The sequence below is a fragment of the Xiphophorus hellerii genome, chromosome 13 (assembly GCF_003331165.1).
Source record: "Xiphophorus hellerii strain 12219 chromosome 13, Xiphophorus_hellerii-4.1, whole genome shotgun sequence".
NCBI lineage: Eukaryota > Metazoa > Chordata > Actinopteri > Cyprinodontiformes > Poeciliidae > Xiphophorus > Xiphophorus hellerii.
In genome coordinates this window covers 8,452,278-8,465,143 of record NC_045684.1, presented here as the reverse complement: position 1 = coordinate 8,465,143, position 12,866 = coordinate 8,452,278, and the positions used below count along the sequence as shown (strand labels likewise).

General features: G+C 38.9%; 1 protein-coding gene and 2 long non-coding RNA genes across 3 annotated transcripts; 1 reads left to right on the top strand and 2 right to left on the bottom strand.

Moving 5' to 3' along the window:
- Window positions 1-162: 162 nt before the first annotated feature.
- LOC116731636 (zinc finger protein 850-like) lies at window positions 163-11,196 on the bottom strand. Its single transcript, XM_032581452.1, has 3 exons — window positions 10,016-11,196; window positions 2,020-2,093; window positions 163-1,149 (listed from the first exon to the last, which is right to left on the bottom strand). The coding sequence occupies exons 1-3, from the start codon at window positions 11,118-11,120 to the stop codon at window positions 244-246; spliced, it is 2,085 nt and encodes a 694-aa protein (XP_032437343.1). The 5' UTR covers window positions 11,121-11,196; the 3' UTR covers window positions 163-243.
- On the top strand, window positions 1,356-1,626 carry LOC116731058 (uncharacterized). Its single transcript, XR_004341516.1, has 2 exons — window positions 1,356-1,408; window positions 1,493-1,626. It is a non-coding gene; the product is annotated as an uncharacterized LOC116731058 (long non-coding RNA).
- Window positions 1,943-6,751, bottom strand: LOC116731057 (uncharacterized). Its single transcript, XR_004341515.1, has 2 exons — window positions 6,700-6,751; window positions 1,943-2,093 (listed from the first exon to the last, which is right to left on the bottom strand). It is a non-coding gene; the product is annotated as an uncharacterized LOC116731057 (long non-coding RNA).
- Window positions 11,197-12,866: the final 1,670 nt, after the last annotated feature.

The following is a 12,866-nucleotide window of genomic DNA, read 5'->3' as shown; positions in this document are numbered from 1 at the left end:
AATAACATACAGTTTATCATTATTGTTTTTTGATACAGAATATGCCAAAAAAGACAAAACAAAACATCAATGAAGGAAAATGTGTCATGGTTGCACATCTTCAAGTATCCAAATGATCACATTTAACAAATACAACAAATTTTCAGCTTTATAGACATGAAACCCCTCCAGTCTTTCATTCTAGTTTTAAACCTAATCAGTTCTATAGTGAACCTCAACATAGAACATGTATGGAAAATACTTCTACTGCTTTTCAACTGTGTGACGCCTCAAGTGTTTAGTTAAATTCTGTTTTCGACTAAAACTTTTTCCACAGGTCACACATGAAAACGGCTTTTCACCAGTGTGAATCATCATGTGCCGAGTTAAACACTGTTTTTGACTGAAACGTTTTCCACAGGTCACACATGAAAACGGCTTTTCACCAGTGTGAATCATCATGTGCTGAGTTAAATTCGATTTTTCCCTAAAACTTTTTCCACAGGTCACACATGAAAACGGCTTTTCACCAGTGTGAATCATCATGTGCTGAGTTAAACACTGTTTTTGACTGAAACTTTTTCCACAGGTCACACATGAAAACGGCTTTTCACCAGTGTGAATCATCATGTGCTGAGTTAAACACTGTTTTTGACTGAAACTTTTTCCACAGGTCACACATGAAAACGGCTTTTCACCAGTGTGAATCATCATGTGCTGAGTTAAACACTGTTTTTGACTGAAACTTTTTCCACAGGTCACACATGAAAACGGCTTTTCACCAGTGTGAATCATCATGTGCTGAGTTAAACACTGTTTTTGACTGAAACTTTTTCCACAGGTCACACATGAAAACGGCTTTTCACCAGTGTGAATCATCATGTGCTGAGTTAAACACTGTTTTTGACTGAAACGTTTTCCACAGGTCACACATGAAAACGGCTTTTCACCAGTGTGAATCATCATGTGCTGAGTTAAACACTGTTTTTGACTGAAACGTTTTCCACAGGTCACACATGAAAACGGCTTTTCACCACTGTGAATCATCATGTGCTGAGTTAAATTCTTTTTTTCCCTAAAACTTTTTCCACAGTTCACACATGAAAACGGCTTTTCACCAGTGTGAATCATCATGTGCTGAGTTAAATGCTGTTTTATACTAAAACTTTTTCCACAGGTCACACATGAAAACGGCTTTTCACCAGTGTGAATCATCATATGCCGAGTTAAATGCTGTTTCATACTAAAACGTTTTCCACAGGTCACACATGAAAACGGTTTTCCACCAGTGTGAATCATCATGTGCTGAGTTAAACTCTGTTTTCGATTAAAACTTTTCCCACAGGTCACACATGAAAACGGTTTTCCACCAGTGTGAATCATCATGTGCTCAGTTAAACTCTGTTTTCGATTAAAACTTTTTCCACAGGTCACACATGAAAACGGCTTTTCACTTGTGTGAGTCATCATGTGCCGAGTTAAAGTCGGTTTTATACTAAAACTTTTTCCACAGGTCACACATGAAAACGGCTTTTCACTTGTGTGAGTCATCATATGCCGAGTTAAATGCTGTTTTATACTAAAACTTTTTCCACAGGTCACACATGAAAACGGCTTTTCACCAGTGTGAATCATCATATGCTTAGTTACATCCTGTTTTTGACTAAAACATTTTCCACAGGTCACACATGAAAACGGCTTTTCACCCGTATGAGTTCTCATATGAGTATCAAAAACAGATTTGAAAGTCAAACGCTTTTTACAGATGTCACATGAGAAAGGTTTTCTTCTTTCCTGATTTTGGATCTCAGCTTCAGCAGCTTCCTGGAAGATGACTTGGTTCCTGTTTGGTTCTGATTCAGTGTGGTCTACTTGCTCATCAACAGGAACCACCATGCAGGTATCAGTCTCCTGTTTTAATTCAATCTGTTCTTCACCCTGACTGCAGTAAACGTCTTTCTCTTCCACTTTTATCTGCTGGTGTTTTAGATCCTCCTGCTCTTCTTTTATCTGATGATCTTCTGGCTCTTCCTTTTTTACCTGCAGAGGTTCCAACTCCTCCTGGTCCAGAGTGGATCTCCTCTCCTGGTAATAAATGTCACACTGCAGGCAATCTGGAGAAGAAAACAGAGAAAAAGAGTAATTCTTAACTTTACTGAAGTAAATGGGAGAAATTGTTTATCGTTTAATACAGAAATGAACAAAAAAAAACCTTGAAAATTCAAGAGTGTAGACAGAGATACAGATCAGTTGATATATCCAGCTGACATTTGGAGAATTCTCAAATGATCGGATCTTAAAAATATATTTTATTTATTACAAAATTAATTTTAGTAGGGATTATTGTTCATATTTAACAGTAAATTGTATTATTTCACGATATTTATTTTTATTACTTTTATTTGTATTAAAATTTGATTTTAGTTCACTTTATATTTTTGGGGTTTATTTACAGTTTATTTGTAGGTTAATAATTGTTTAATTTTTGTTGCTTTGTGTTTGTTATTTACTTTTGTAAGTTAGACATTAAGAACTGTGGGTCCATTTTCTGTAAGTATAGGGACTGGTATAGGACCAGCATGCACTGGGTTGGGCCTGTGGGTTTTGACCAGAGCAGGAGAGGAAACAATGAAAAGTAGTGATGGTGAGATGCAGCTTCATGAAGCCCTGAGGAACTCCATCCAATCATTCGACTCATGAGCCGATGCACCGCGGTGCTTCATTTGCTCTACTGTGACATCAACTGGACAATATATGTAAAATTAAATTAAAGAGGCGATACAGCAAGACTATGGTGGATCAACAAGTTACAGAGACTGTGTTTTTATTATTTACCCCAGAAGAGGTAAATAATGAAAACACAGAGGAGAAGAGGAGCGAGTCGGAGAGGCTGAGGAAGAAACCCCAGGAGAAGAGCTCAGCAAGGCTGCACACCCTGAGGAGGAACAGGAACCATTTGTGTTGAATTATGTGTTTCATAATTTAATGTGGTAAAACATTCATGAGACGTTTAATTCAAGCTCTTCAAGTTGCATGTAAACAGGTGATGACATGAATCACATTTCAAGTAAAAATTTATATTTAAAATATTTCAAGTAATAAACATACATGTAATGAAAGATTATACTTTTCAAATAAACATTTTATATGATTAAAGCAAACAATTATATAATCACATTTTGCAGTAAATATTTAATGTAAATAATCAAACCAGATGAGAGAGCCCATCTTTAAACATTTAATGTGTAATTAAACATTTCAGGGTAAACAATAAAGGTGACAAGTAAATGTTATGAAATAGATCACACTTTAAGTAAATATTTGTTGTATAAATATTTGTTGTTTAACATAATTCAGGTAAGAAGTGAACATGTAATGAAATAGATCCTGTCCTAGAATTTTATGTTATTGAAGATTACAGGTAACAAATGTGATGATCATCTGAGGTAATACATCTTACGAACATTTTTTTTTAAATATAAACTTAGTTAAAAAATAAAAAAGGGGTCAAAATGTAATAAAGATGAGTATGCTTCATCTATACAGTCAGTAGAACAATTTCACACTGATTTTGAGTGAATAGGGCAGACGATTTAGAAGCTATTGAAGAAAACATTACTTAATATTAAAATTATTTAAAATATTGAATATGACTTGAAATTTTAATAGTGGATAGTGTGCCTCATGTAATAGCATGAACTATCCCTTTTTTGTACCAGTTGGTCAGAAGGCAAAGCATTTATTTACAGGAGTGTTTGGTTCGGAAATCTGACGGTCCCCGAACCTCTGAGCGCTTGAGGAGGGAGCGGTAGAGAACAGCTGGCCGGAATTAGCGTTCATAAATCGGATCAACCTTGAGCTTATTCCGCGGCGTGCGAAAATCCAATATCCAACTTGAAAACAACTTTGATGCGGTCGGTAACACAATGAAAACGCCGGAATAAAGTTTGTTTTGGTCTGTGGCCTCAAAAGATGGCGCCGAGCGACTGCGCCAGACATCAGTTCCAAAGCTCTATTGTCTCCCCCTGCATGTCTCACTCACAGCTGACAGTTGGCAGAGAGGATTATTTACCATAGCAACGGAACTCAGGAGGCTATTGGCTGCTGCTTAGGACTACAAATACGCATCACTGTAGTTCTAACTATGGCGGAAGACTCAGTTAAAACAGAGGAGGACTGAGCTGCCATTTAGAACGACTTGCTGCTATGGGCCGTATAGAACTGATCTAACCCAAACACTGTTACACATGGGAGAACGTTGGCCCTTTGAAATGAAGCTTACTTAAAATTTCAAAAATAAAAGCATTGACAATTTTTACATCAAGTAATTGCTATTTTGGGCTTTATGTGACTGGTTTAAACAAACCACTGTTAGACATTGGATTGCTGTGGCCATTTAATATGAAGCTTACAGGTTTTTTCAAAATAAAAGTCTCAATATCCCCCTCAAGCATTAGCCTTTTAGCTTATATAAGCTATTAGCTATTTTTCTGACTTATTAGCCATGTTTAGTATACTGAATGGATTAAGTCAATTATAGAAAACATCCTAGTGATGCCCCACATGCTACTGACAGCAATCATGCTAACATTAGCATTTTGGCAAATTTTAGCTGATACACTTACTTTATCATACTGAATGGTGCAAGTTCATGTTAGTGGGTCTCCTCATGCTATTGCTTTCGTTGCAGCTTTCTTTAGCATTGATGCTAATATTCGGCATCAGAAACCTGATGCTGAAACCGACGTGCACACTTTGGCAGGCCCCGGTTAAATTTCTTCAGGAATTTACTAGTTTATTTTTCTTCCGTCAACCGGAATGCGGCTCATACCGCTGCGTGCCCACCCACAAAAGTTGGTTCGGCTCGATGCCGGGAGGGGAGCTTTTACTTGTAGTGGTATTCGGAGTTACGATGGCGACGAAATCATGCGCCAGGGAAACTGACGCTCTCCCAGATTCACTTCCATGTATTTCTGAAAAATTTCAGAGCTCCGCGCACACCATCTTTGCCTCATCACCGCTATTACTGTGAGAGAGCTACAGATATAAATCGCGGTACTACTGGAGACGACAAATAGCCCTCTCATATGCTTCAAACGGTTTTCAAATACATATCACGGATCCCGAACGGGAAGGAATTGTTTGGACTGCAGGACAGTTAGCAGATGATTAATTACCATAGCAACGGAACACAGGAGGGGAGGGCGGCTGATTAGGACTACAAATACGCCATATCTGTAGTTCTAACTAACACTCAGTAAAAACAGAGGGCCTTGCTGCCACTTAGAACTCCTGTCTGTTTTGGCCAGTATATAATTGATTTAACCCAAACACTGTTACTCATAGGATTAGTGTAGCCCTTTAAAATAAAGCTTGCTGAAAATTTCAAAATAAAAGCCTGAATATTTCTCTCAGGTTAGTGCAGAGAGAGCTACAGATATGAATCGCGGTACTATCAGAGAGGAGAAATAGCCCTCTCATATGCTTCAAATGGTTTTTGGATCGGCCTTACGTTTCCCGAACGGGAAGGAGTTGTTTGTCCTTCTTTGTTCAGAAAAACTAACTGCTTCAAACAGATACGATTCTGTCTCTCCCTGTCTGTCTCAGCTGAGCCGCTCATTAGAACTACAATGACTGAAGGTTAGGACTACAACATGGCGGACACTCAGTGCCTACAGAAGAGGTCTGAGCTGAATGTCAGAACTACAACATGGCGGAACTGTCAGTTACTACAGAGGAGGACTGAGCTGGTCTATAGAACTACTTGTGTTTTGGGCTTTTTATAACTGATTTAACCAAATCACTGTTACACATGAGATTAGTTTGGCCCTTTGAAATGAAGCTTACTGAAAAATTCAAAATAAAAGCCTTGACGATTTTTACATCATGTAATTGCTCTTGTTGGCTTTATGTGACTGGTTTAAACAAACCTCTGTTACACATTGGATTAGTGTGGCCATTTAATATGAAGCTTACTGGGGGTTTTTTTCAAAATAAAAAGCCTCAATATCCCAATCAGGTTAGTGCACCGCCGCGCAGCAAGGCGGTTCATTAGCATTTTACCTTAAATAAGCTATTAGCTATTTTTCTTACTTATTAGCCATGTTTAGTACACTGAATGGACTAAGTCAATTACAGATAACATTCTAATGATACCCCAAATGCTACTCACAGCATTTTGGCAAATTTTTGCTTATACACTAATTTTAACATACTGAATGGTGCAAGTACATGTTAGTCAAGATGCTTGTGACTTTCCACATGCTAATGACTACTAGTTAGCTAAGCTTAGCATTGATGCTAATTTTTAACATACTGAATGGTGAACGTTCGTTCAGGTTTTTTAGCATCAGATCGCTGGGTCCAAACCTACGGGCACACTTTGGCAGGCCCCGGTTAAATTTTTTCTAATTACATTTTACAGCTACTAACACATTATTATTGTTTCATGCTGTTTGCTTTACTAATCTTGCGCTGCATTGTTCACATTTCTCCTGTTTTCAAAAGTAAGTTTGATTAGTTATAAGAGGAAAAGCCATAAAAAGGTCATTTTATTTCTACATCAATAAGCCATTTTCACAGCGTAATTGTGATTCCTGCGTTCATTTACCGGTTAACAAAACATTTATACGGGAAAAGAACATTTACTAAAATGATCCTCATACAGAAAGGTGCAGACATTTAGACCTTAACCTGCATCCAAACGCTGGTGGTTCCTACCTATTCGGTGTAAGATTATCTGGGGCCTCCGGGAGAAATCCAGCAGTCTGCGATGATCATCCATCTCTTCCTCCGACTTGACGATGATTTCTTTAAACTCTGTGAATGTTTCTTCAGCAGCAGTTAACGGCTCGTTGATAAACTCGTTTAGAGAAACAGTCGAACATTCAACCAAACAGACCATGCGCCATTTTCTTTGTCTTCTTCTTCTTCTTTGGGATTTTATGACTGTCGTTCATTCATGTCATTGCATTACCGCCACCTTGTGGATCTTACGATCATCACATCTAAAGGTTTCTTATACAGTGCCAGTTCTCTTTGAAAAACCTAAAGTCTTTTCATAGTAATAATAAAAAACAGCTGCAGCAGAAAAGAGAAAAATACAACTAAGACCCAAGAAACACTAAATTATTGAAGACAATAATAATCAACCATACTTTCTAAAATCAAGAACAATCAATGTATGAAAATTAGTTTACAATGTATATTAAAAGTAATTATTTTTCATTTATTCATTAAGCTTTTACATAGGTAGAGTTATACTGGTTAATATATCTTGAAACAAATAACAGAATCAGTTACGATGTCATTTTGTTTTAAAGAGAAGCTTAGAGATTATTTGTACATAGAAAAAATAAGGATGTAAGCTTATGTGAAATAAATAATCGAGCGTTATAGCATCGGCCATCTGTTGTAATGACGTCATATAAAACCTTATCGTATCGAACGTCTGCTTTTAATGTGTAATTTGACCCTTGTTGTGTATTACAGGACATAGATAGCACAGAATTTACCACTACAAATTCATAACATAGATCAATTTGAAAGTTCATACATTTTAGTAGAGCGAAACAAACTTTAGCATAATGCATGTTTTTCTGACTTTACTGGAATCACATATTTAACATGCAAAAAAAAGACTGTCAACTATTTAAAACAAGTAAACAACTTGTTAAATACACCGACAACCTTGCGGCCACAGCTCCGATAAGCTGCCTCCGCAATGGAGGCAGGGAACACGGTCCACTCAGACTCAATGTACCGCATCTCCACCGGAACATGTTCAAAGTTTTGCCGGAGATGGGAGTTAAAGCTCCGTCTCACAGGGGATTCCACCAGACGTTCCCAGCAGACCCTCACAACATGCTTGGGCCTGCCAGATCTGACCAGCATCCTCCCCCACCACCAGAGCCAACTCACCACCAGGTAGTGGTCAGTGGACAGCTATGCACCTCTCTTCACCCGAGTGTCCAAGACATGCGGCCGCAGATCTGATGAAAGAATGACAAAGTCGATCATCGAACTGTGGCCTAGGGTGTCCTGGTGCTAAGTGCACATATGGACACCCTTATGCCTGAACATGGTGTTCGTTATGGACAATCCGGGACGAGCACGAAAGTCCAACAACAGAACACTACTCGAGTTCAGATCGGGGGGGCCCCTCCAGGTCTCACTGTCACTGCCCACGTGAGCGTTGAAGTCCCCCAGCAGAACAAGGGACTCCCCAGAAAGAGCACACTCCATTACCCCCTCTAAGGATTCCAAGAAAGGTGGGTAATCCGAACTGTCGTTAAGCACAAATGACAGTCAGGACCCGTCCCCCCACCAGTAGGCAGAGGGAGGTTACCCTCTCATTCACAAGGTGTAAACCCCAACTTACAGGCGCCGAGATGGGGAGCAACAAGTATGCCCACTCCTGCCCGACACCTTTCACCATGGGCAACTCCAGAGAGGAAGTATGTCCTGCCCCTCTCAAGGAGACTGGTTCCAGAACCAGAGGCATGGGTCGAGGTGAGACCGACTACTTCTACCTGGAACCTCTCAACCTCACACACTAGCTCCGGCTCCTTCCCCACCAGAGAGGTGACATTCCACATCCCAAGAGCCAGCTTCTGCAACCGAGGATCGGACCGCCAGGGCCCCCTCCCTCGGCCACCACCCATCACACATTGCACCCGACCCCTTTGGCCCCTCTCACAGGTGGTGGGCCCATCGGAGGGGAGACCCATATCTCCTCTTCAGGCTGAGAACGGCTGGGCTCCAAGAGGGAAGAGCCCAGTCATCAGGCGCTCGCCATCGTACACCCCCTCCAGGCCTGGCTCCAGAGTGGGGTCCCGGTGACCCGTGTCCAGGCAAGGGAACACACAGACAAAATGCAAGTGTATAGTCAATGGTAAATGTACTTATAGCGATTTATCTAGTGCAGACGATGCCAAAGTGCTTTACATGCTGATGGTGGTAAGCTACATTGTAGCCCAGCTGCCCTAGGGCAGACTGATGGAAGCTGCTACACAATCGGCGCCATCGGACGTCTGACTAACAGCAGGCAAGGCAGGTTTGGTGCCTTGCTCAAGGACTCAATAACTGAGATGGATGTGGGGATTTCGAACCGGCAACCCATCAGTTACAGGAACCACAATGGCTACAACCAGTACAGGTGTAGTGCCAGCATCTACTGGGTTCAAGAATAAGGCACAACATACACTAAAGGAAAACTCAAAACTTTTCATTTTACTTATACAAATACACATAAAAATGGTTACAACATAAAAAGAGAGAAATCCAAATGCTGCAGTAGAAAAGAGAAAATAATTACAGCTAAAATTAGAGAAGAAAACAAATTATTGAAAATAATCACATGCACTTTGTGCAATCAATTCATGAAAATTAGTTTGTGGTGAATCTTGCATTTTCTTTAAAGTACAAAAGCATTTTTTTATTTGAATAGATTTTAATTAGGTAAAACAAGTTAATATAATTTGAAAGAAATTAAATCAGTTTCAATCTCATTTTACTTTAAAGACAAAACTATCACAAATACTTTTCTTGCAGATTTTTTGAAAACACTCAATTATATACATTCTATTGTTGATCTAAAAAACTACAAAAATAAACCCCACTAACTCTCTCTATTGTACAGAATAATACAAATCAATCCCTCAAGTCCAATCATGTGAGAATGTTCTGGAAGGGAGTCCATGTCCGGTCAAACTCTGTTAATGCATGAAATAGTCAGTGGGCCCCCAAGCCTCTTCATCTATCAGCATCAGTACTGGCACTCCTCAGGGCTGTGTGCTGAGCCCTCTGCTCTTCACGTTGTACACACACAACATACAGTTTGACATAAACAGTATTTTAATACAATAACATACAGTTTATCATTATTGTTTTTTGAAAAAGAATATACCAGAAAAACAGAACAAAGCATCTCTGAAGGAAAATGTGTCATGGTTGCACATCTCTAAGTATCCAAATGATCACATTTAACAAATACAACATAGGACATGTATGGAAAATACTTCTACTGCTTTTCAACTGTGACGCGTCATGTGCTGAGTTAACTGTTGTTTTCGAATAAAACTCTTCCCACAGTTCCCACATGAAAATGGCTTTTCACCAGTGTGAATCATCATGTGCTGAGTTAACTGCTGTTTTAAACTAAAACTCTTCCCACAGTTCCCACATAAAAATGGCTTTTTACCAGTGTGAATCATCATGTGCTTAGTTAAAAACCGTTTTCGACTAAAACTTTTTCCACAGTTCCCACATGTAAACGGCTTTTCACCAGTGTGAATCATCATGTGCTGAGTTAACTGCTGTTTTCGAATAAAACTTTTTCCACAGTTCCCACATGTAAACGGCTTTTCACCTGTGTGAATCATCATGTGCTGAGTTAACTGCTGTTTTAAACTAAAACTCTTCCCACAGTTCCCACATAAAAATGGCTTTTTACCAGTGTGAATCATCATGTGCTTAGTTAAAAACCGTTTTCGACTAAAACTTTTTCCACAGTTCCCACATGTAAACGGCTTTTCACCAGTGTGAATCATCATGTGCTGAGTTACCTGCTGTTTTCGAATAAAACTTTTTCCACAGTTCCCACATGTAAACGGCTTTTCACCTGTGTGAATCATCATGTGCTGAGTTAACTGCTGTTTTTGAATAAAACTTTTTCCACAGTTCCCACATGAAAACGGCTTTTCACCAGTGTGAATCATCATGTGCTGAGTTAACTGCTGTTGTTGAATAAAACTTTTTCCACAGTTCCCACATGTAAACGGCTTTTCACCAGTGTGAGTCATCATGTGCTGAGTTAACTGCTGTTTTCGAATAAAACTTTTTCCACAGTTCCCACATGAAAACGGCTTTTCACCAGTGTGAATCATCATGTGCTGAGTTAACTGCTGTTGTTGAATAAAACTTTTTCCACAGTTCCCACATGTAAACGGCTTTTCACCAGTGTGAATCATCATGTGCTGAGTTAAATCCCGTTGGTGACTAAAACCTTTTCTACAGTTCCCACATGAAAACGGCTTTTCACCAGTGTGAATCATCATGTGCCGAGTTAACTGCTGTTTTCGAATAAAACTTTTTCCACAGTTCACACATGAAAACGGCGTATCACCACTGTGAATCATCATGTGCCGAGTTAACTGCTGTTGTTGAATAAAACTTATTCCACAGTTCCCACATGAAAACGGCTTTTCACCAGTATGAATCATCATGTGCTCAGTTAAATGCTGTTTTCGAATAAAACTTTTTCCACAGTTCACACATGAAAACGGCTTTTCACCAGTATGAATAATCATGTGCCGAGTTAAATGCTGTTTTCGAATAAAACTTTTTCCACAGTTCACACATGAAAACGGCTTTTCACCAGTGTGAATCATCATGTGCTCAGTTAACTGCTGTTTTTGAATAAAACCTTTACCACAGTTCCCACATGAAAACGGCTTTTCACCAGTATGAATCATCATGTGCTTAGTTAAAACATGTTTATGACTAAAACTTTTTCCACAGTTCACACATGTAAACGGCTTTTCACCCGTATGAGTTCTCATGTGAACAACAACAGATTTTGAAGTCAAACGCTTTTTACAGATGTCACATGAGAAAGGTTTTCTTCTTTCCTGATTTTGGTTCTCAGCTTCAGCAGCTTCCTGGAAGATGTCTTGGTTCCTGTTTGGTTCTGATTCAGTGTGGTCTGTTTGCTCATCAACAGGAACCACCATGCAGGTATCAGTCTCCTGTTTTAATTCAATCTGTTCTTCACCCTGACTGCAGTAAACTTCTTTCTCTTCCACTTTTATCTGCTGGTGTTTTAGATCCTCCTGCTCTTCTTTTATCTGATGATCTTCTGGCTCTTCCTGTTCTTGTTTCACCTGAAGAGGTTCCAACTCCTCCTGGTCCAGAGTGGATCTCCTCTCCAGGTAATAAATGTTACACTGCAGGCAATCTGGACAAGAAAACAGATTAAAAAAGCAATTGTTATTTTATTGAAGTAAATGGGAGAAATCGTTCATCGTTTACGACAGAAATGAAAAAAATGAAAAAACCCACACCGAAAAATTTAAGAGCGTAGACAGAGAGACAGCTCAGGCGACAAATCCAGCTGACAATTGGAGAATTCTCAAATGAATGGATATTAAATATTTTTTATTTATTATAAAATCAATAATAGTTGCCAATGTTGTTAATATTTACGAGTAAATTTTATTATTTCAAGATATTACTTAATTTGGAACTATCATTACTTTTATTTGTATTAAAATTTGATTTTAGTTCACTTTATATTTTTGGGGTTTATTTACAGAGTTTATTTGTAGGTTAATAATTGTTTAGTTTTTGTTGCTTTGTGTTTGTTATTAACTTTTGTAAGTTAGACATTAAGAACTGTGGGTCCATTTTCTGTAAGTACAGGGACTGGTATAGGACCAGCATGCACTGGGTTGGGCCTGTGGGTTTTGACCAGAGCAGGAGAGGAAACAATGAAAAGTAGTGATGGTGAGATGCAGCTTCATGAAGCCCTGAGGAACTCCATCCATCTAAAAATTAGTATCAATGCTAAAGAAAGCTGCAATCATATGAGGAGAATGACCAGAATGTTTACTAACATGTACTTGCACCATTCAGTATGATAAAGTAAGTGTATCAGCTAAAATTAGCCAAAATGCTAATGTTAGCATGAATGCTGTCAGTAGCATGTGGGGCATCACTATCATGTTGTCCGTACTTTACTTACTCCATTCGGTATACTAAACATGGCTAATAAGTAAGAAAATTAGCTAATAGCTTATTTAAGCTAAAAGACTAATGCAGCAAAGATATTAGCAAAGATAATGCAGGCTAACATTATTTCACTGCCGATGGTAGTGCACTAACCTTAG

What these genes read in the sequence shown, in the direction of transcription:
- LOC116731636 (XM_032581452.1), bottom strand. Translation starts at nt 11,120, where the DNA reads ATGATGATTCACAGTGGTGATACGCCGTTTTCATGTGTGAACTGTGGA. An exon ending in TCAGCACATGACGCGTCACA is followed by an intron (nt 2,094 to 10,015) that starts GTTGAAAAGCAG and finishes TTTCTTCTCCAG; the next exon opens with ATTGCCTGCAGTGTGACATT. An exon ending in AGGAGTTGGAACCTCTGCAG is followed by an intron (nt 1,150 to 2,019) that starts GTAAAAAAGGAA and finishes GTGACCTGTGGA; the next exon opens with AAAAGTTTTAGTATAAAACA.